This window comes from Pristis pectinata, chromosome 30 (assembly GCF_009764475.1).
Source record: "Pristis pectinata isolate sPriPec2 chromosome 30, sPriPec2.1.pri, whole genome shotgun sequence".
Taxonomy (NCBI): Eukaryota; Metazoa; Chordata; class Chondrichthyes; order Rhinopristiformes; family Pristidae; genus Pristis; species Pristis pectinata.
The window spans coordinates 20,652,434-20,666,130 of record NC_067434.1 but is presented as its reverse complement, the minus strand read 5'-3'; the positions used below and the strand labels follow the sequence as shown (position 1 = coordinate 20,666,130).

Sequence of the window (13,697 nt, the reverse complement as noted above, 5' to 3'; positions counted from 1 at the left end):
TTCTGAGAATTCTGAGTTGCTATCAATAAAAACAAAATCATTGCTATGGTCAACTGGGATGGAGAGTGTGTCATATGAGGAGAGATTAAGCAGATTTGACGAATAATCTCTTCAATTTAGAAGAATGAGAGATGATCTCATTTAAATATACAAAATATTAATTCCTGACTATTAATTCTTAAGAAAAGGGGTGCAAAGTTGATGTTTCTCCTGGTTGTGGTATCGAAAACCTGGGATCATAGTCTCAAAATAAGGAGTTGACCATTCAGGACAGAATTGAGAAGAAGGTTTCTTCATCCAGAGGGGAATGAATCTTTGGAATGATCTACCTGAGAGGGCTGGAGACTTGAGTTGCTAAGAATATTCAACATGATTTTAAGGGAAGCATGGGATAAGGGGTTGGTGCTGAGGTCAAAGGTCATATTTAATGACAGAGCAGGAATGAGGTGCCGACTGTCTTCCACCTGCTTATGCTCACTAAGGTCCTTGGAGAAGGAAACTGCCTCCCTTACTAGGGAAGTTAGCCTGTATCGCATGATTAACCATTAACACTTCAAGTTTATAAACCGCTCGCTTGTGGAAACAACTTCTGCTGGAGACGGATACTATCAAAGTTGTCCATCACATTGTAACAAATAATTCTCAACAAGTTTTACCATGCTGGGAGGGCCTCATAGTGAGCAACATAGTAATGTCAAATGATGCTTCTGGAAGGTTAGTTCACTTACAGGCATTGACTTTTTATGCCCTTAATTTTATTTCAGCTTTTTGAAATATCAGATTTTTCCTTCTCTTTGCAATAGTTGCCAGGCTTGTGGTATTCTTTTGGAAGAATCATTTAAGATTTTCACTTCCATTAGAAGCCATCTTTCAGATCTTGCATTCCCACTTGCTGAAGATGTCAGTGAAACCTCATTGTTAGTTGAAGTCTACATTACATTATAAGCAGTTTGGTATTAAAACATAATTTTGTCTGAAGACCAAGCTGTTCCATGTATTAATTTCTCCTACCCCCTTTCTTTTCAGAGGTTATGAAAGCTTCCCAGCAGGCCATTGAACGAGGAGTAGCAGACTATCTCTTCATTGATTACAAGAGGAGGAGTGGACATTTTGATGTCACAACTGTTGCCTCCATTAAAGAAATAACTGAGAAGGTGGTTCTCTTCTCTCGATATTTATCTCTATAGTTTGATTATTTGTGTTTCTGGATGATATATTGTGCATTATAAGCTAAGTACAGATATTATGTTACTTCCAGTATTTAAAAAATATATATGCACTATGGCAATTTAGATTATTTCCAATCCTGAAAGCAATTTTAACTGTGTTTGAATTGTGTATTATATTTGAAGATGGCATTTTTCCTGCTCCAAGACCTCATAAGGCATAAATACACTCACTTGTACAGAAAACCCCCTCTATAATGTGCCTCGGGGAAATTATGAGCATGATATAGCCAGTTGAAAGTTGGACAGAACAATAGCGGATGGAATATAATCCTGACAAATGCAAGGTCTTGCATTTTGGGAGGGCAGACAAGGATAGGACATACACAGTAAATGGTAGTGCCTGAGGGAGTGTTGATGAACAGAGGTAACTAGAATATTGTTTGCAGTTCTGGTCACCACATTATTAAAAAGATGTGATTGTGCTGTAGAGGATGCAGAGGAAATTCACCAGCTGTTACCTGGATTGGAGCATATCATTTACAAGGACAGATTGGATAGGCTGTAGTTGTCTTCCCAGGACCAGAGGGGAAGCTGACTGGTGACCTGATGGAGGTATACAAAATTACAAGTGGAGTAGATAGTAAGGATATCTTTTCCATGGTGGAGATAATCTACAAGAGGATGTAGGATTAAGGTAAGAGGTTTAGAAGAGGATCTGAGAGAATTTTTTCAGAGTGATTGACTCTGGAATGCACTGCCTAGGGAGGTGATAGAGGCAGATACCCTCACAACATGTAAGAAGCTCATGGAGAACTATTTGAATCGCGAAAGCATAGAAGGCTGTGAACCTATTGCAGGTAAGTGGGATTAGTACAGTCAGGATGGGCCAAAGGGCCTGATTCTGTGCTTTCCAACTCTGACACTGAGATATTCATGACTTAAGTGTTTAGTATACTATTTATACTGCTACATACCAACAAATTTCTACAATTTTGCTATTATCTTTGGAAGGTTGTAATAGAGGCACCTTGGATACTTATCAGTTTCTGCAGTATGTTCCTGGGAACCCACCTTGAAGTCACAGGGTTCTCTGGAGTAAGTCATTATTACTCAAGAGTTCTCAGTAGTGCAGCAATATTTGGAGGTGGATGATGCATGTAAGAGCTTGAAAATCACTATTCCAGTGAGCTTGAGCATCTTGTTGAGAGTGTATTTGAGTTGTTTTTAAATGGAAAGTGGACTCTTCCTTAATATATGATGCATTGAAATCAAAAGTGTAGGTTTGAATTCAGCTTTTGCAGCAGAATCGTGTAATCCCAAAAGGAGTTGTATGTAGTAGGCTCTTTGTAAAGCTTTTACTTTGATTAATCCTTCCTTGTCAACTTTATCTTATCAGACTTATTGCTAACTTTGCATTCCCCATTCTTTTCCTCTTGTTTTGATGACATTGCTCTTTGATATCTTGAGCAATTTCTGTTCAAGATTTAAAATGCGTTAACATTTGGGCAGGGAAGGAAAGCGATCCTTTTCAACCATGTATTCAGTAATTCCTGCCACATTTTTTAATGCCATTACATCCAAGATTTACCAAAGAGACTTTAATGGTGGCATCAAGATGCATGCAGCCCACTTTCTGTAAGGCATCTTCTGCAGATTGGTTTGGATATACTGATTTAATATTTGTGAGCCTTTCCTTGAAGCTAATTATTTCTAAAAGGAATTCAACGGGTCAGGGGAGGGAGAAGATTATTTATTCTTCACACTCCATCTGCTCTGGGCAGTATAATGCAACCAAATGAATGATGTTACAAACTTGTACCTGGCAGATGAACAACTTTTCTCCTTCAGACTACTGACAAAGCCAGAAGCTTGCTGAGCCATCTTTAGTTGTCTTCACTTCCAACATCAATGTCAATAGTTTGCTGTGCAAAAATAATATCAGTAGGGAGTTAACTTATGTATGTGACTTTTAGATAGCTATTTGATTTCATTTCTCTTCAAAGCTACTGTCCACAAAGTTAATACTTTCAAAATTAGATTTGGTTTTCAGAGGATAAATAGCAGAAAATTGTTTCCAAGATTTCATGAATTGGTAACAAAAAGACATGAGCTGTATTATTGGAAAAGTTATGAAGAGTCCATTTTTTGTTCCAGGGTTATAAGAACATGGGAGCCTTGTCAGATGATTATTGAAGCACAGTACCTGATAACATTTAATAGGAAATTGGATTAGTGTTTGGATGTAATATTAAAGGATACACAGAAAGAACAGAGACATGAAAATGGAATAAAAGGCTTCAGTTAAGAAACTGGCTTGAATGGCAGAATGGCTTCCTTCTGTGTTGTATTTCACATTTTAAACCTTTATTTAATCCCATAATTTTGTGAATTCTGCATTTTCAACATATGGCTAATCGATGTGCAATTACAACCATTAAATATGACAGGCCAATGCTGAACCTGCAAGACTTCACACGGGTCCTCCTGTCCTGAATGGTTGCATATGCACTGAAGTAAAAGAAGTGTGAGGAAGCTTCATATTTGGCTTTTGAGTTCAGATATCTCTTGAGCCCTGCATATTTTTGGTGAATTGTAGAAGTACAAAAAAACAGACATACTGATATGACATTGACTCTCAAGTTTGCAGAGAGCATAACAGTTTATCGATTACAGTTCGAGGTTCAATACCATCATCCCTTCAGTATTAATCACCAAGCTTCTAAACCTGGGCCTCTGTACCTCCCTCTGCAACTGGGTCCTCGACTTCCTCATCGGGAGACCACAGTTAGTACGGATCAGTGATAACATCTCCTCCTCGCTGACAATCAGCACAGGCACACCTCAAGGATGAGTGCTTAGCCCACTGTTCTGCTCTCTCTACACTCATGATTGTGTGGCTAAGCACAGCTCAAACGCCATTTATAAATTTGCCAATGACACCACAGTTGTTGGTAAAATCTCATTGGCAATGAGGAGATGTACAGGAGTGAGATAGATCGGCTGGTTGAGTGGTGTTGCAACAACAACCGCGCACTCAGTATCAGCAAGACCAAGGAATTGATTGTGGACTTCAGGAAGGGGAAATCGGGAGAACACACACCAGTCCTCATTAAGGGGTCAGCAGTGGAAAGGGTGAGCTGCTTTAAGTTCCTGGGTTTCAACATCTCCAAGGAGCTGTCCTGGGCCCAGCACATTAATGCAATTACAAAGAAGGCATGCCAGCAGCTCTGCTTCATGAGGAGATTTGGTATGTCACCAAAGACTCTTGCAAATTTCTACAGGTGTACGGTGGAGAGCATTCTGACTGGTTGCATCACCACCTGGTATGGAGGCTCCAATGCACATGAGGTTGCAGCGGATTGTAGACTCAGCCAGATCCATCACAGTCACAAACCTCCTGACTATCAAGGATATTGTCAAGAGGCGGTGCCTCCCAAGAAGGCGGCATACATCATTAAGGACCCTCACCATCTGGGACATGCCCTCTTCTCGTAACTACCACCAGGGAGGAGGTACAGGAGCCTGAAGATCGACACCCAACAATTCAAGAGCAGCTTCTTCCCCTCCGTCATCAGATTTCTGAACAGTCCATAAACCCATGAACACTACCTTATTTTTCCTTTTTTTTGCACTATTTATTTATTTTGTAATTTATAGTTTTTTATGTCTTTGCACTGTACTGCAAACAACAAATATCACGTCATATAAGACAGTGATAATGAACCTGATTCTGAACTGATGATTCAGTGCTGTGTGTGTGACTACACCTGTAGTCCACTGCATTACATTCCAATATGTGCACCCGTTAGCCTGTGGAGTTCTGAGTTATCTGCCAGTAGCCACTCTTGCATGATAGAAAATCAGTCCACCGTTAAGCAGTAATGATGACTGAAGCATATTGTTTAAGATTATATCACCTTTTTGTCCTACGTGATGAAGTTGTAAATGAGTTATTTGAAAGAAGTACAAATTTTGACTGCTTGTTGGTAACTCTGGCCCAAGTGTTCAAGTCTGCAAAGGTGTTATGAGGATTCATTGGTTGTTGGGGGGGGGTGTGTTTTAAGATCAGGGAACTGAGTAGCACGGGTTTCCTCAATATCCTCAACGGGTTTCCTGCAGACTCTCCCCACAGGACTCCTATAAATATATTTTCTGCAGGGATTCTGCCCATATGAAGCCTGACTGATAGGCTGCTGCCTTTCAGCTAGGAATCAGTCTTCAAGTTTGAAGCCTACAAGAGCAAGAGTAGATGGTGTTTGTGTTGATGGTACAGGGTGGATGGGGTGGCAGTTTGGTTTTAATGAATAGCTCGCTAGGCCTGGAGGAAACATTTTAGTGTAACGCTATTACAGTGCCAGCGACCCGGGTTCAATTCCCGCCACTGTCTGTAAGGAGTTTGTACATTCTCCCTGCATCTGCATGGGTTTCCTCCGGGTGCTCCAGTTTTATCCCACATTCCAAAGACGTACGGGTTAGGAAGTTGTGGGTATGCTATGTTGGCGCCGGAAGCATGGCGACACTTGCGGGCAGCCCCCAGAACACTACGCAAGATGCATTTCACCATGTGTTTCGATGTACATGTGACTAATAAAGATATCCTATCCTAACCTAAAATACCTATCCCACTGATTCTTGCTGCCTTTAAATTGTCGAGTTTCCCATGGCCTGGGAGACCCTGCTTTTACTTTCTGCTCTGATATCATTCCCCAGCTTTTTTTTGTGATTTTAAAGTAGAACAGTGCAGAGCCACCTCCTAGTCCTCATGCCTTAAGTTTAAACTCTACCTTGTCTGCATGCAACATGTCTCCAAAGGAGCAGGTTTTTCTGAAATTTAAGCAAAATGCATTGCAGCCTTGATTTAAGTTTCTTGAAGACATTAAGAAAAGCACGAACTTGCATTAATGTTGCACATTTCACATCTCTAAATGGTCTCAAAATGTTTCACAACTAATTATACTTAAATCTAGTTTCTGTTGTAATATAGGTGAATATGACAGCAATTTGCAGATGTTCTGCAGATAAACTTGTATTAGCTGTGTCTGTTAAGGTTTAGATATTTGTCAAGGCACAACCGGAACACCCCTGTTTAATTCCAAGAATCACCTGCAAGTTCTCTGCATCTATTCGAGAGGATAAATTGGATCGTGATTTAACATATTCTAAAGATGACAGTACAAAAACGCAAGAAATTGGAACAGGAGTTGGCGATTTGGCTCTTTGATGTTGCCATCAATCAAGGTCATGGCTGATCTTTTACCTCGTTCATTTTCCTCCACTATCCCAATTCCCTTGATTCCCTTAATATCTAGAAACTGATCGATCTCCATTTTGAATGAACTCAAATGTGTGTTTAGGTGGTACACTGAGATATGAGACAAGATGGTGTGTTCAGGTCTCTGAACCTGTGCCTTTCTGATTAAGCCATGGGTGATTGCTCTTCTGGTATTCCTTTTTGTTATAATACTTAACTATGTTTTTGTTAACTAACTTTTGACCTTATTTGTAGGACTGCCACTGCTTGCTTGATATTGCACCACATGCCATTGAGCGTCTGCACCGAATTCACATCTACCCAATTGTCATATTCATACGGTACAAAAACCTAAAGCAAATCAAGTGAGTAGATGCAATTATTTAATGAGTAACTAACTTTATTTTGTGAGTATTCAAGACCTGCGTAGAATAAAGCAAATAAGGATGTATCGGTGATTATTTGCTCTTGTAGAAAGTCTATTTAAAAAGAAACTAAATTAACAAAAGCTTAGGAGAGGTTATGCAGGTCCCATTTTTAAGGCGGGGTAATGTGTTGTTTTTTACATAGAAGCATATAGTAGGTCAGCTCCAGATGGTTTTGTCTTCTTTTGAGGGTCAGTACACAGTGTGATAAAGAGACAATGTAATAATGCAAAGGACTGACAGAGAAAATTGAATTGCCCAGTGGCAAAAAAGTTGATAACAATGGGCTTTAAAGAATATTAAAGGTGATTGCGTTTTGGTGTTACAAGTTATAAGATCCGAGATCATATTTACTTTTGTTCGCAGTATGGGTTCCTGTTTCAGTGTGTGATCCAGGAGTCAAATTATTTCTCCAAAGGTAAAGAAGGAAATCAGAGCCACATTGTGCTTATTCACTTCCTTTCAAGTTTTCAATCTTTGGTGGTCCAGGAAGAGAATAGTGATGTGTGTTCTTGGCTAAGGCAGAGCTGACAGGATTTTGGAGAAGGGGAGGAGAAAATTTAGAAAAACACAAAGATAATTTTAAGGGGTTCAAAAGCTAAAAGGATCTCGTGGTCGTCCAAAGAAAATAGATTAGGCATTTGACAAAGTGGCCAGGCCATTAAGTAAATATCATAGCAAATAAATAGTTATCAGTCAGTGTTATAATCAAGAAAATGGTGGGATCATAGCTTCTTTCTGGCAAGGAACTTGAACTAGTTCCTATACAATTTTTTTTAAACAGTAGTATACTGCTGTTTTATGAGGTATGATTAGAAAGTTTGCAGATGATATGAAAATCAGAGTTGTAATTGCGAAGAAGGTTAAGGCTAATCCTGAAAAATGCAAGGAGATGGATTTTGGGAAGACACATAGGGGTAGGACATGTACAGTAAATGGTAGGGCACTAAGGAGTGTTGAACAGACAGACCTCGGAGTCCAAGTCCATAGTTCCCTGAAAGTGATGACACAGGTCGATAGGGTGCTAAGAAGCATACGGCATGTTTGCCTTCATAGGTTGGAGCATAGAATATAAGAGTTGGGATGTTGTGTTGTAACTTTACAAAACACTTGGAGTACTGTGCACCGTTCCAGTCACCACATTACAGGAAGGATGTGGTTGCGCTGGAGAGAGTGCAGAGGAGATTCACCAGAATGTTGCCTGGACTGGAGGACTTGCGAGAGAGATTGGATAGGCTGGGTTTGTTTCCCCAAGTGTGACGGAGGCTGAGGGATGACCTGATGGAAGTATATGAGAGGCATAGATAGGGTACATAGTCACAATCCTTTATCCCATTGAAGGATTATCAAAAACAAGAGAGCATGGGTTTAAAGTGAGAGGAAGGAGTTTTAAAGGGGATGTGAGGAGTAAGTTTTCTTTACACAGAGGCGGGTTGATATCTGGTTTGCACTGCCAGAGGACGTAGGGTAATCAGATACAATCACTATATTTATGACGCATTTAGACAGGCACTTAAATAGACAAGGCATAGAAGGATACAGTCCTAATGTGGGCAAATGGGATTAGTGCAGATGAGCAAAATGTTCAACTGAAGGGCCTGTTTCTATGCTGTACAACTCTATGACGAAAAATACATTCACATCACAGTCCTTTGCCATTACTCCATTACATTGTTTAATTGAAAACAAATGTTGGTGTTTCATCTACAGAGAGCAAAAGGATCCAATCTTTCTGCGAGACAAAGGTACACAAAAAAAACATTCCAAGGAACAGTTTGAGGCTGCTCAAAAGATTGAACAGGAATACAGCAAGTTTTTCACAGGTAGATATCTACTATGCCACAGTTGATTTTACAAGTAGCATTCTGGTATTGGCATGGTGTGGGGGAAAGGGGAACTTTTCTGTAAATGTAACTGTTGGTTTGTTAATTTGTGCCTGACAGTGATAAGCTCTGATTAAGCTAATACTTCATAAAATTATATTACCTTGTCCCAAAGAGATTGTGAATTTTGCACTACACCATGATGATAAAAATCAATAAATCAAATTTAAGCTGTTTAATATTAAGGTAATATAATTTTATAAAGGAGTAACAACACATGCTTATTGGCACTCTCCAATCTATGAGTAATGTTCCATAGTATTAAATGTTATTGTCCTAACTGCAGCCACAGGGGCAAGCTTAACTCTCCGGCTGCTTTTGCTCTCCACTAACAATACAATAACGCTAGATGGCACTGCCCAATGCAATTCTACTGTGAATTGTCAACTGTAGTCAATAGCTATAGAAGAAGAACTTGAAATCTAAAATTCTGAATGGGTTGATGTTAATGTTAATTGATTATCAGACCTTTTGGAAAATTGACTGAGAACCAAGTAACTTGATAATGGCTCATACTAGTTTGAATGATGAAAGAGGAAACTGGTCAAAGGTTACAGTAGTAATTCAAAAAATACATAGCTTTGTGTAATTTTGTTTCCATGATATATTTATAACATTGTTGAAAGTAATTTCAAATTGGATGTTTCAGAGGGAAGGGGGAAAAATTTATCCCTAAATAATGAAGCACTTGTTGGATACGAATTGCTTACGTATGCTTTCATTTTCTGCTCCTTGGGTTTGCCTTTTAATTTGTTTTAGTGTGGCAGGTGCTTTAAGTATGATATAACTGAGTACAACTGTTTGCTCTATATGTAACTATTGTGTGTTTCAATTTATTTACTTTTTCGTATGGGGGAATATGTCGAAGAAGTCATATCTAAGATTGTAAGTAAGCTGACAATACTGCAAGAACTGATTATTCAGTAAAGGCCCTGTAGTAATAGAAATCCTCTTATTGCTTAACTAAAATGACTGCTTACGGAGCTTCAAAGATTGGTGTGTGCTAAATACATATTCTTTACACTTGGATATTTTTTCTCCTTTGCCTTTTGCTTCTGAGAGGAAAACTGATGCACAAAGCAGTGTTATCACTATTCACAGGGTATACAGTAATTTTTAAGGTATGACTAATCTTCTGTGAATAGAGTCATTTGAAGGATGTTGCTGCAAATGGGATATCCAAGATATGATTCTCAAGATGTGTTAACATTGCATCATGCATTAAATACTTGAAATGTTAATCAGATTTCCTCATGTGCAATAAGTAAATGTGCTGCATTCTGGGAGGGTATGTATTATAAAATGATCCATATTGCAATTTTCCGTAACATGAAGCTACATCATCTGCACGTAGGTCAAGAAATGCGAGTTGAAAAGGAATAAATTTTGTTTATGTGATACTTCCTTTTCCACATAAATTCTGTCAGGGTGAACTTTATTCCGTATCTCAAATTTTTGGGCCGTGATTTGTGAATTCTGTAAGGGCGAATTTCCATGACCCGAACAGCCATAACGTGGGGGTTGCCTGTATTTATATCGGGGTAGCTTAGGTTTTGGCCTTAATCTGAGCCACAGATTCTCAGCCAAGGCATGAGAACCTTGGCTAATGAGGAGCAGTTCCGTTCCTCTCGAACTGTGTATGAGCAAATTCAGGTGATGAGAAAATCAGGCTCAGCAGTCAAGTTTTCCACTGTAGAACTACCTGAAGATGCTGTCTGATTCATCTGCAATGAATAACCACGTGGGAGAGTTCAATTGCTTTTCTGTTATCTGCAGCCCGCACCCTCCCAGGCAAATAGAACAAAAAGAGGAGAAAATTGGAAGTTAAGGAAATATAGCTAATTATTTTGGTTTCAAAAAATAGACTACGTTAATCACTGCATTATTGTTTATTGTATTTATTTTTTATTGACGCACCCCTTTCAAATAAATATATTAACCAGGGAAAATGTCTCATCACAAAGTTTAAGTATTTATTGGAGGGGATGGTGATTCAGAGGCAGGGTTATAATACCCCAGCAGCAAGTAAAAACTTTATTTTTGTGTTTGCCTAGCTTGTACCTTTTGCTTTAGAAGTGAAAGAAAATCCTACATAGTGGATAAACTTCTTTCTCTACCTATTAATTTATGCTATTTTCTTGTAGGTATTGTCCAAGGAGGTAGCCTGCCTTACATTTGCACTCAAATCATGACAATTGTTGATCAAGAACAAAGCAAAGTCCTCTGGATCCCAGCTGGGACTCTCTAGGACCCCACTTGGGCAGCTCATACTCACGTTGGTGTAGGAGTGTTTAAGCAGTCGATCGCTTCATTGAGTTTGGATTAAGTCTGTCTGAAGATTGCGGGTTACACAGAATAGACAGCATGCTGAATGGATTTCTGGAGATCAGAAAAAGTCGTCAACTTGAGGGTGTTGGGTAAATGCTGTTAAATAAGTCCTGGCATCTACTGTACTGCAATATAAAGAGAAACCCTTCAAATTGGATTTTTACAGGACTGATTTTAAAATAGATATTTTATTCTGCCTTCTTGACCCTATTCCCCTTCCCCAATAAAAGTTGGAAAAGTGACGTTGCAACTAAAAAGACACGTTTACAAGTAATGTTTCCTGACTATTTGTTTTAAATATTTACTTGAATGTTTTTATCTTTTTGTTTTCTTACTCTTCATATTTTGGATAAGGCGGCTCTTTTGAATGAGGTTTGTGCATGTGAATGGGCGTGTTTACCTGGTTACATGATAGCGCCCTGAGATTCGACTGGCAGGTTAAACTTTATAAAAATTGGTACAGTGTGAACTTGTAGTTGGGAAAAGGTATTGTGACTGGTACTGTTTGGAGTGAGTTATGAAATGTTTGTGCACTCCCTCGAAGGGCAGACCACTACATTTGTTTCTGTTTTTATTGTCTGTCAAATATATTTTTCTGCATGGATCTTGATATGTAAACAGCATAATGTATCTGATCATATTGTATAAACTAATACCTTAATTGTTGGGCCTAATATTGTGTAGCAAGGGAGTAATGAGCTATTAGCTAGGCCTAGCATGCTGATATGACACTTTCTAAAAGCTGTAAATATTGAAGAAACTCATCTTGGTGCAATTTTGCAAGTTATGTTGAGCATTTTTTTTAAAAAAAGAACATTTCAGTGTGTGTAGCAGTCAAATAGATTTATTTAACTTTAAGAAAATATTTCCCTTGGATGATTTGTCTAAGTAAATGTAGTTATAAGGCACAGTAAATAATTGTTAGTGTTGCCACTGTCTGGAAAGCAGTCATTGAATCTGCATTGCTTATGGATGTTTCTTGTCATATATTGTGCCAAATTGTCAACATTTGTATCCTCTGTTTTCATGTTGCACTTGTGAATCCATGTGTGCCTAACACAGGATTGCTCTCGATCCTCCAGTTCGTCTCCTGTTTTTAGGTAGTTCACTGCTGTACCTACCGTCTTCAATGCAAATGAATCATTAAAGAAACACGACTGTTCCTCGTTTTTCAATAATTCTCTAGCGCATGATGACCTTGCAAACATTCCACAAAACACATAGACTGCTTACATTTGTATACTGTAATGAAAAGGGACATTTTCTTGCCTACTGTGTCAAAAAGCAAAGTATTGCATTGTAATAATTGGATTAAAAAAAGCTACAAAAAGATTAAGGCCTCAAATATAACTTTGGCAAATTGTTCATTTGATTCACATTCTGCAGAGAGGTAGAACAAATTATTTAGTATTTTCTGTAATAACTTGTTCTGGCAGTGAAGAAGCCTCTCTTTCACAAAGCATTCAGTCTCACTGTTAGAATTTTCAGTTTCGGCTCGATATACAAAACTAAACTCACTGATTCAATGACTAGATCCCCATGCATCTACTGCCAATGTAAGTTATTGCAGGGCACAGTCAGTGTGTGACAGAGATGGTACAAGGCGAACAGGTACTGATGTTTTTATTCTGCGCTAAAAGGTTACTTTGTATCAAATGTAAAGCAATTGATTAGTACAAGAATAAAGGTCAATTTCTGGTATTCAGTGTGTGTCTTTTCACATACCCAATAGATAGAAAGTGAAACGTTTGAAGCCGAGGTCAGTTTGACTCCTCTACGTGGCTGTTCTACAAAGGCATTAACCAGCAAGGGCTAGTGATGAATTTTACCTGTGGTCTTAATGACCTGAAGAAAAACAAAAACCATTATCTTGGTTTAGGTGTGTAATTGGTTTATTCTTGTCACGTGTACCACGATACAGTGAAAAGCTTTGTTTGCATGCCATCCAAACAGATCATTTCCAAACATAAGTACATTGAGCTAGTACAAAAAGGAAAAATAACAATGCAGAATATAGTGTTACAGTTACAGAGAAAGTGCAGTGTAGGTAGACAAATAAGGTGGAAGGGCCTTGACAAGGTAGATGGGAGATCTATTCAAGAGTATTATAACACAAGCTGTCCTCGAGCTCAGTGGTATGAGTTCTCAAGCTTTTGTATCTTCTGCCCAATGGGAGGGGGGGGGAAGAAGAGAGAATGACTGGGGTGGAAGGGGTCTTCGATTATGTTGGCTGCTTTCCCAAGGCAGCGGAGGTCCCTCAGTGTGTGTTTCCCCCTCTAATTTGCTAGTACCTCTGTGTGTTTCCTTTACAGGAGTAGGTCTTTCAGCCCTGTAACTCTGTTCTGCCATTCAACTCTATCATGCCTCATCTGATTCAGTCTCAGTACCTTTCTGGGTGTTGGTGAAATCTTGGCAAGTGAAAGTGCAGGGCTATGGGGAACTGACACAGAGCAAAGACCCTCACCTTCTGATTCAAAGGCAAGGTTGATACCTAGAACACTAGGAGTGATGGTCAATTTGGACCTAAAAATATTTTGACTCAGGCCTCATTTAAATGTTACCAACACTCCGTGGGGCATTAAATGAAAGGCATTTGCAGCTCTCTGATTGTGGAAGGGCAATTAATTGCTCGGCTGGCTAG

The 13,697-nt window shown here is 39.0% G+C and overlaps 1 protein-coding gene across 8 annotated transcripts in view; it reads left to right on the top strand.

Annotated features, from left to right (window-relative positions):
* Positions 1 to 12,218, top strand: part of dlg5a (discs, large homolog 5a (Drosophila)) — a 169,134-nt gene extending 156,916 nt beyond the window's left edge. For all 8 annotated transcript variants that reach the window (XM_052041467.1, XM_052041465.1, XM_052041466.1 and 5 more), the window contains 4 exons: positions 1,027 to 1,154; positions 6,676 to 6,785; positions 8,556 to 8,668; positions 10,873 to 12,218. In XM_052041467.1, the coding sequence (XP_051897427.1) occupies positions 1,027 to 1,154; positions 6,676 to 6,785; positions 8,556 to 8,668; positions 10,873 to 10,976 (455 nt within the window). In that variant the 3' untranslated portion in view covers positions 10,977 to 12,218. The remainder of the gene's footprint in view (positions 1 to 1,026; positions 1,155 to 6,675; positions 6,786 to 8,555; positions 8,669 to 10,872) is intronic.
* Positions 12,219 to 13,697: the final 1,479 nt, after the last annotated feature.